The sequence below is a fragment of the Orycteropus afer genome, unplaced genomic scaffold, assembly GCF_000298275.1.
Source record: "Orycteropus afer afer isolate SDZICR_OR568_19922 unplaced genomic scaffold, OryAfe1.0 scaffold00070, whole genome shotgun sequence".
Taxonomy (NCBI): Eukaryota; Metazoa; Chordata; class Mammalia; order Tubulidentata; family Orycteropodidae; genus Orycteropus; species Orycteropus afer.
This window is the reverse complement of record NW_006921657.1, coordinates 7,067,448-7,075,895: the sequence shown is the minus strand read 5'-3', so window position 1 is coordinate 7,075,895 and position 8,448 is coordinate 7,067,448. Positions and strand designations below refer to the sequence as shown.

Genomic DNA, 8,448 nt, shown 5'->3' with positions numbered 1-8,448 from the left:
GACAAATTTCTATCACAGGCTGGTTCTGTGCCAAGCCCGGTGGGGATATGAGACAAAGAGTGCCCAGGCTTCACCCTTGAAGAGATGACAGTCCTGCACAGGAATCAGACGAATAGGCAGCCGACGCTCACTCAAAGGGTGGGTACGAGTCATTACAGTGTGCACAGCTGCTCTGCGGACTCAGCGGTTGGGAAACTATTTTTTGGGGAGGGGAAAGTGAATGTAAGTTTCACATTGGCAAGGAGGCTCTGTCCTACTTACTGCTATAAAGTCTCTGTCCCCGTAGGACAGTGCCTTGCACACAGTCGGTGCTCTGTAAGTATTTGTTGCATTAATGGGCGTAGAAGTTTAAGGGTGGGTTCTGCAAACTACCCGTCCAAATCTGGGCAGCCACCTGTAAGAGTTAAGTCCCACCCCGTCCACGACCCCGCCCACTCAGCGCCTTGGCCCCGCCCCCTCAATTTCGTCCAGGCCCTCGACTACTACGTCACCTCCGGTCGACCCGCTACCCTGAACTCTCTCTGACTCCCGCCTTCGCCTGTTTCCGCTCGTCCTTGTCTCCGCTGCTGCTCCTGCGGCTGCCGCTGCTGCTGCTGCTGCTGCTGGAGCTGGAGCTGCTGGCGGAGGCCGGAGGGACGGGCGGCGGCGGCGGCGGCGGCTGAGAGGGCGGCGGCGGGAGCGGAACGAGAGGAAGCAAGCGAGGAGGGAGCGGAGGGCGCCCCGCCCCGCCCGCTGTTCCGCTTGCCTGAGGAGCAGGAGCAGCCCGGGCCCCGCAACCCCGCCGCCGCCGCCCGCCTCCCGGCCGGACAAAGCCCTCGAGCCCGCGCCCAGAGCCATGTCTTCGTCCGCCGGCAGTGGCCACCAGCCCAGCCAGAGCCGCGCCATCCCCACCCGCACCGTGCCCATCAGCGACGCCGCCCAGCTACCTCATGACTATTGCACCACGCCCGGGGGGACACTGTTCTCTACCACGCCGGGAGGTGAGCACTGGCCACCCCGCCGCGACCCCAGCCGCCGCGAGTCCCCTCGACCCCCCAGAGCCTCCACTAGCCCGCCCAGGGGTCCCTGTGAGCCCCTCACGGCCCTGTGTAATTCCTTCGGGACATGTCCACGCTGGGCCTCTTCGGCCTCTCCCCTTCCCCTCGCTTCACCAAAGTCCGTTGGAGACTGCTTTCGCAGCACGTCCGCGCTGCGGGAACCTTAACTTCGCGTTCAGTTTTTCCCGCAACTCATCCAGCGCGCGCCCACTGTGGAAACGAGGCTCACCCGAAGAGAAAAAAAGCCCTTGTTCCCCCTTCGTGGTGGGTTCTCGGCTCAACCCACGTTTCTCCTTCCTGCCCGCCTCCTTCCCGAGTATATTCGACCACACTTGGCCTTGCTCTCTATGCTACCTCTACCTTTTTCAAGTTGTGCATTTATGCATATTAGTGTTTGATTTTGGCACTGTCTTCCAGGCTATTTTAGAAAGAAACCTGGGAGAGTAATTTCGCTCATAGGACCCTGCTATGACTTGTTTTGCTGCTTTTGGAGTACAAGGAGGCTGGAATGCAGAGTTTGGAAGCCTCGCCCAGCGTTATCCTGCTTTGACAGCATTGTTTATTTTGCTGGACGAGGCCCTGCGGGGTAGGAGGGAGTCCCCCCAGCCGGGAGGCGTGACTGATAAAATAATGCTCAATAGCCGAGGTGGGGGTGGTGGAACGCTGTCAGCCTTAAGAGAAGGATTTTGGCCCGGCGCCTTTGGAGTCGGGTTGAAGGGGCATTGCCAAACAGGACATCCTGGTCGGGTGATGTTGCCCGATCCTGGGGAAGGGGCATATTAGAGAGAGGCGGTGCAGAGGGAGGTGCTTGGGCATTACTTTTCCAAGAACGACCAGGAACTGTTTACAAGTAAGTAACATTGGGGTAGAGGTGAGGCGTGTTGAATTGGTCACGGGAAAAGGGAGCTCAAAGGTTGTCCCCTGACCGGGATGTTCTCCAGAGGGAGGAGACTGAAGAGCAGGATTGCAAGACGTTGTTGAAGAGAATGGCGCTTCATTTTTAACTTCAGAACTTTGCCTTCTTTTGGCGGTTGAGGACGGGGGCGGGGGCGGGGGAGGCTCTCGCGGGAGGGCTGGGACTTTGCTGGCAGTCCCTGCAGTCTAGAAGATTGCTAAGGACTAGGGACATTCCGTGGTTAGGACTCACCGGTTGTGCTACAACCAATCCGATGCAGTTAGGCTTGGGCCATCCCTTGTGCATAATTGCAAGGCCTGCAGTGTAAGGAGACCTCTTTGCCACCAACAAGGGATAAGGATCAAAAGGAGAGAGCTTTACAGAGGAATCTGGCCAGGTCGCTCTGGGGAAGGGTTGGCTGCTTTAGAAGACTTTAAAATGTCCCAGGAGGGGACATTCATCAGTACATACGGAGAGCTGAGTTTAAGGAAGTGTTAACTTTGGAGAACAGTGCAATTCCTAGGAAGGTTGTCTTAACTCATTGGTGAAACCTCCCTCCTGACCTGATCTACTCAAGACTAGTCCTTGTTTTTCAGCATGCTGAGAGCTTGCTTTTTAATCTTGAAAGATTTTGGCAGACAAGAATCCACTCCAGACAGAGTTGTGTTGAACTTGAACTGATAACTTTCAAGAAATGGATATTGTTTTCCAAGGTGATGAACGGGGATTTAAAATCTCTTCCAGAATTCTTGGAGGCATTGGTCAGTAAATTCCTGTGTTTTAGCAGTTAGGAACACGTGTCCTAGTGACAACTGCACTCAGCTGTAATTTATTTGGGGGAAGGAACTAAATTTCTAGTTATTTATTAATCATTATTCCCTTGAAGGAAAAGCGACAGAGGGAGATCGTGTTGGCATGTTTGAAACAGCCAAGCTACCATGCTTTTAAAATAAAAGCATAATCTTTAATATTTGCTTTAAAGATAGAAACCTGTGTCACAGTCTGGATTAGTTCCTAAAATGCTTGGAAAGATTCTGCCAGAAACACTGATTCATTTGCCCCTCCTCCAAACAGACACACCACTGCTTTCTCAAACGTCACTTAACCTGCCTCCAAATAGTTTCTACACACACGGTTTTTCCTATGCAATTCAAATTGTCGTCTTGGCTGGTCTATAATGTTGAGTTTGTGTTTACTGATAGAGTACATTATAATTTTGGGGTTTTTAACACTAGGTCTTACATAATATATTTAAAAGATACAGCAATGTTTCAATTGGTTGCAACACCATTTTATAGCAGTTAACTCAGTATTGATTTAACTTTCCCCCTTTGGAGTTTTTCTCCTTTCTATGGTTTGTTCATCGCATTTGCTACACCCCTCACCCTCTCCCAATGTAATTTTATTTCCCTAAGCCAGGATGAGATGTTTTGTTGTTTGGTCACCTCTAGTCACCTGAGTGAATGTGGTTAGGAAACTTAAGTGAGCTTTGTGGGCTCAGTGCAGTACTTTGCACAAAAGGTGGCAACAGACAGGGTAGGAAATTCAGTCCTTGCTCTGAATGGGCTTAACATCTTCATTGGGGGAGAGGGGAATATGATTTTTCAGTCCTGAAACAATGTAAAGTCAAGTGATAATTTGTATGTTTCAGACTTGAAAACATTTAGAATAATGATTGTAGGCTTGTATTGTTTTTTTGTTTTTGTTATTGTGATTTGGGTGAAAGTTTACAAAACAAATTTACTTTCCATACAGCAGCTCACATACACTTTGTCTAATGACACTGACTACATTACCACAATGCAACAAACCTCCCCTCCCACTTCCTCCCTATAGTTACCTCTTCCCTGTGTCCTTCCCTCCATGAACTCCTGCCCCCTGAGCTGTCTCCCTGTGCATACAGGGCCCTTTTATTCTCCCATGATTGTTCTCTCCAAGGAGTGTATCTACCTAGTGTAAATGTTTAGCTCATATGCCTGTCGTTTGTTTGTAGGAGTAGGTTCAGTTCCAGACCTGAAGGGCAGCTAGGGGCCATAATTTCAGTAGTTCCATAAGATTATATCAGATCAGCAAACCTGATCCCCCCCCCCTTTTTTTTTCCCAATCATTTTGAGTTTTGTTCTACATTGTTTTCCCACTCTATCCAGGATCTCCTATGTAGATCCCCCTCTGAGTGGTTGACATGGTAGCCAGCCACCATCTAGTTCTTCTGGTCTCATAGTCGTATAGGCTGAGGATTGCATGGTGTACCAGTTGCTTGGACTAATTGTTTCCATGAATCTTTGGTTTTCTTCATTCTTCTTTGCTCTGGATGAGGAGACACTCGTTGCATCTAGATGGCCGCTTGCAAGCTTTTAAGATCCCAGTTGCTACTTGCCAAAGTAGGAGGTGGAATAGTGTTTTGTGTAGTGTGTTATGCCAATTGAACTTGATGTCCCTTGCAACCGTGGTACTGAGCCCACAGGTCCCTCTGGATAGCTGGCTGTGGCCAAGAATTGACTACAACCTTGTCCCTTGTCAGCTCTATTATACCTGGGAATTCTTGCAGAACATAGCAATACACTTGTAGAAACATTGTCTGCCAACCCTATGCGTGGTCTTGGGCACACTTCCCCCTGCATAGACATACCTAATAGTTCAGCCTGTCCCATATCTATCCACTCATATATCCATGTTTGCCTTCACTGACAACATAGTACTGTGTGTGCAAAAGGGTTCATATTTGTTGTCTGTACCTCCCATGTACCTCTTTGTGTCTTCCTTTTCCTCACTACCATTGTGTTGATAATTTCCGTTTGGTACATTGCCCTTCTGTTCACCCAAATCAATACTTGTCTCTACCTATCTAAATGTTCCCTCCCCTCCCCTCCCACCCCTGGAAACCAACAAAGATGATTTCCTTCCATATATAAACCTTTCCTTGACTTTTTACAATGATAGACTAGTACAATATTTGTCCTTTTGTGATTGACTTATTTCATTCAGCATAATGTCCTCCAAGATCATCCACATTATGCGGTGTTTTGCCAATTCTACATTATTCTTGAGGGTTGCATAGTATTCCATTGTGTGTATGTACCATAGTTTGGTTATCCATTCTTTGGTTGATGGACACCTAAGTTGTTTCCATCTTTTGGTTATTATAAATAGTTCTGTGATGAACATGGGTGTGCACATATCTGTTCTTGTCCTCGTGCTCACTCTTTAGGATATATACATAGTAATAGAATGGTTGGGTCAAATGGTATTTCTAATTCCAACTTTTTAAGGAATTTGTAGGCTTGTATTGGAAATCTCTGATTAGTGAGAAGAGAGAGGATTAGCATTTCCTGCCACAAACTTCCAGAAACCTTCTGGAGTATCACACATGTCAGAGAATTCCATGATAATGGTTGATGCAGTGAGTGCTGTAAATGATCAGAGAGACGGGGTAGGGACATTCACGACATAGTAAGCTTACCATATTGCTCTGCTTGAGATTCCTTAAAGGAGTCCTGGTAACTCAGTAGTTAAGCACTCAGCTGGTAACCAAATCATCAGTGATTTGAACCCCCAGCTGCTCTGTAGGAGAAAGATGTGGTTGTCTGCTTTTGTAAAGATTTACAGCCTTGGAAACCCTATGGCCATTTTTGCTCTGTTTGCAAGGGTCACTATGAGTCGTCTTATTTCATCTATTAGAAATTAGAGGGTACAACTTACCTTTCAACAGGTTTCTGAAAATTGCCTTCCTGTGGTTTGGGATCCCAGAATGTTGCAAAGATTAATGCACTCAGCTGCTAACCAAAAGGTTGGAAGTTTGAGTCCATCCAGAGGTGCCCATAAGAAAGGCCTGGTGATCTACTTCGAAAAGTCAGCCTTTGAAATACCCATGAAGCATAGTTCTGCTCTTTCACACATGGAGTTGCCATGAGTCAGACTTGACTTGACAGCAACTGGCTTTGGTGGTTTGGGAAACAAGAGGTACTTGCTGTAACCTCTTGGATTTCCTGTATTTGTAGAAGAGTACTTTTTCTCATTATTAAGAGGAAAATTTTTGCTGTGTAAATCTAAGGGGAAAAATGCCCTTGGACTTTTATTATTATTTTTATTTATTTATTTATTTTTTTACCTATCTGCCTGTGGAGGAGTGGGACTGTTGGTTCTTTTACTGAGAAGCTACTTTGAGCTTCAGTGGTAGATAAGGTTGCTATAGTTTGCTTCACTTTTGTAACACTCTGGTTAGCTTGAAGGGACCTAATGCTTTCATTTTATATTTGAGGGAAACTGAGAGAAATCAAGTAACTCATTAGTATCATACAGCCAATTAATGTCAATGGGTAGTCTTGAATTTAGTGTTGATCACTATTCTAATTTTTTTCCTTCACTATTAGGATGCTTATCTTACTGGGAAAGGAAGTCTGAAGCTTCAGAGGGGGACTTTTTTTAACCTTTGGAATGCTAGCTAGTGTGATTCCTTCTGCTAACTTGTTTCTTGTGTATGTGCTGAACTGTCTCCTTCTGGGAGAATTATGCTCTGGGGAATAAGTAGAAACTGAGAGACCTCTTTTGGCCTTTCTTTTGGTTTCTTTCTTTTTTTTTTTCCCCCTTGCATAACATCCTCATCAGCTGTGGAAAAGTATGCTGTTGCCATAACAAGAGCAACAGAGGGGAACTGACTATGATGGTCTAAAATCATGTTTAGGCCCTTGTTCTTCCTTTCTGCTAGCAGGATAGTTGCTGTGATTGGCTCACAGGGGCAGAATTGCCTGAAAACCATTAGAAGCATCTAGAGATAAAGAAGAAGTCAGGGAAATAACCCACTCTGAGTGAGCTATATCAAAATAAGAGTATTTGGGAGTAATGCTGATTTTTAGTCTTGGGGAAAATGAACAGGTCGCTGTGTGCAAATATGGGGAAGGAAGGCCAGTTGATTCAGTTTATCCTAGGCCATTAGCTCCTGAGCCAGTAAATACACCTGTTTGGCTCTCTGGCTTCAGTTATTAGCCAAAGGACTTCATTATTACAAGTGAGAAGTGTATGGAAAGCATCATGAAAGGTGCCTTGTGATTGAGGAAGATGAAGTTTACTTATCTCAGAATAATGCAGAGTAGCATATGGTATTCCTCAGAGGATATTCATGCTTCAGTGATAGAATTCTCATCTTTGACCTGGGAGGCCTGGGCTCAATTTCCAGCCAGTACGCCTCATGCACAGCCACTACCTCTCAGTGGCAGTTTGCATGAACAGGTTTCATTGGTTCTATCAGACTTTTAGAACTAGGAAGAAAGGCCTGGAGTTCTACTTCCAAAAGTCAGCTAATGGAAGAAGCCCTATAGATGACAGTGGTCCTATCTGCAGTTGACTATGGCAGTGGCACTGGACTGAACAATGGTTCATTCCATTATGCGTGGTTGTGTCCATGAGTCAGGCCAAGTCAGCGACAGCTAACAATAGTTGTTCATAGGAGATTCAACTTTAGTCTCACATTCATCAGCTGTCAAAGTATGTATTCAAGTAGATGTACTTCTTCAGTTTTTATATTGGGTGCATTTTTGTTGATGAGAGACTGAATTCTGAGCCTGGGGAAGGCAGCAGTCCCCATCCTGAAGGCATATAGCAGTGCCATGTGTAGAAACGAGAGCCCCTGCCTGACTTAAGTCAGATACAATCTAATGGGGGAAGACAGTGCTCTTATAGGTTGATAGTGCAGCATGTGTGATAAACCTGGGCTCAGCTCCCTTCTGTGTGTCATGAAACAGGAAGGATGAAAATTGTTGCATCTGTGAACTGGCACTACCAGGGGTTATTCAGCAAAGACTTTTTGAGAATTGGAATCTTGAAGAAAGGTTTTTTTTTTTTTTCCTTTTCCTAAATTTTATTCTGGAAAATATACATACCAAAACACACCAGTTGAGGTTTCTATGTGTACAATTTAGTGACATTAATTACATTCTTTGAGTTAGACAACCATTCTCACACTCCTTTTCTGAGTTGTTCCTCCCTGGTTAACATAAACTCAGTGCCCCCTAAGAGTCCTGTCTAACCTTTTGAGTTGCTGTTGTCAATTTGATCTCATAGAAATAGCTCTTAAAGAGCATAATGCTCAAGGCAGACCTGTTTTACTAGTTAAGCTAAATTATTGTTTGGTTTTAGGATGACTTCAGAGGATATTTCTGGTTTAAGGTTTAAATATTACCTCAGGGCAATAGTTTCAGGGGTTCATCTACCTTCCATGACTCCAGAAAGTTTATAGTCCATGAGAATTTGAAAAACTGTTCTGTGTTTTCCTCTTTTTAATCAAAGATTGTTCTATGGAATCTTAAATCTAAAGGCTCAGTAATGGTAGCCAGGCACCATCCTGTTCTTCTTGTCTTGTGGCAAAGGAGGCATTTGTTCATGGAGGCAATTAGCCACACATTCTATATCCTTTCTCTTATTCCTGAGTCTCCTTCCTCTGTTGTTCCGGGTGAATAGAGACCAATTACGTGTTGGACAGAGGCGGGGCAAGATGGCGGACTAGGCAGAAGGATTGCACAG

The 8,448-nt window shown here is 45.6% G+C and overlaps 1 protein-coding gene across 1 annotated transcript in view; it reads left to right on the top strand.

Moving 5' to 3' along the window:
- Positions 1-835: 835 nt before the first annotated feature.
- The window catches only part of EIF4EBP2 (eukaryotic translation initiation factor 4E binding protein 2), a 37,899-nt gene continuing 30,286 nt past the window's right edge, over positions 836-8,448 (top strand). Inside the window, exon 1 of the mRNA XM_007940655.1 lies at positions 836-980. Coding sequence (XP_007938846.1) covers positions 836-980 — 145 coding nt within the window. The remainder of the gene's footprint in view (positions 981-8,448) is intronic.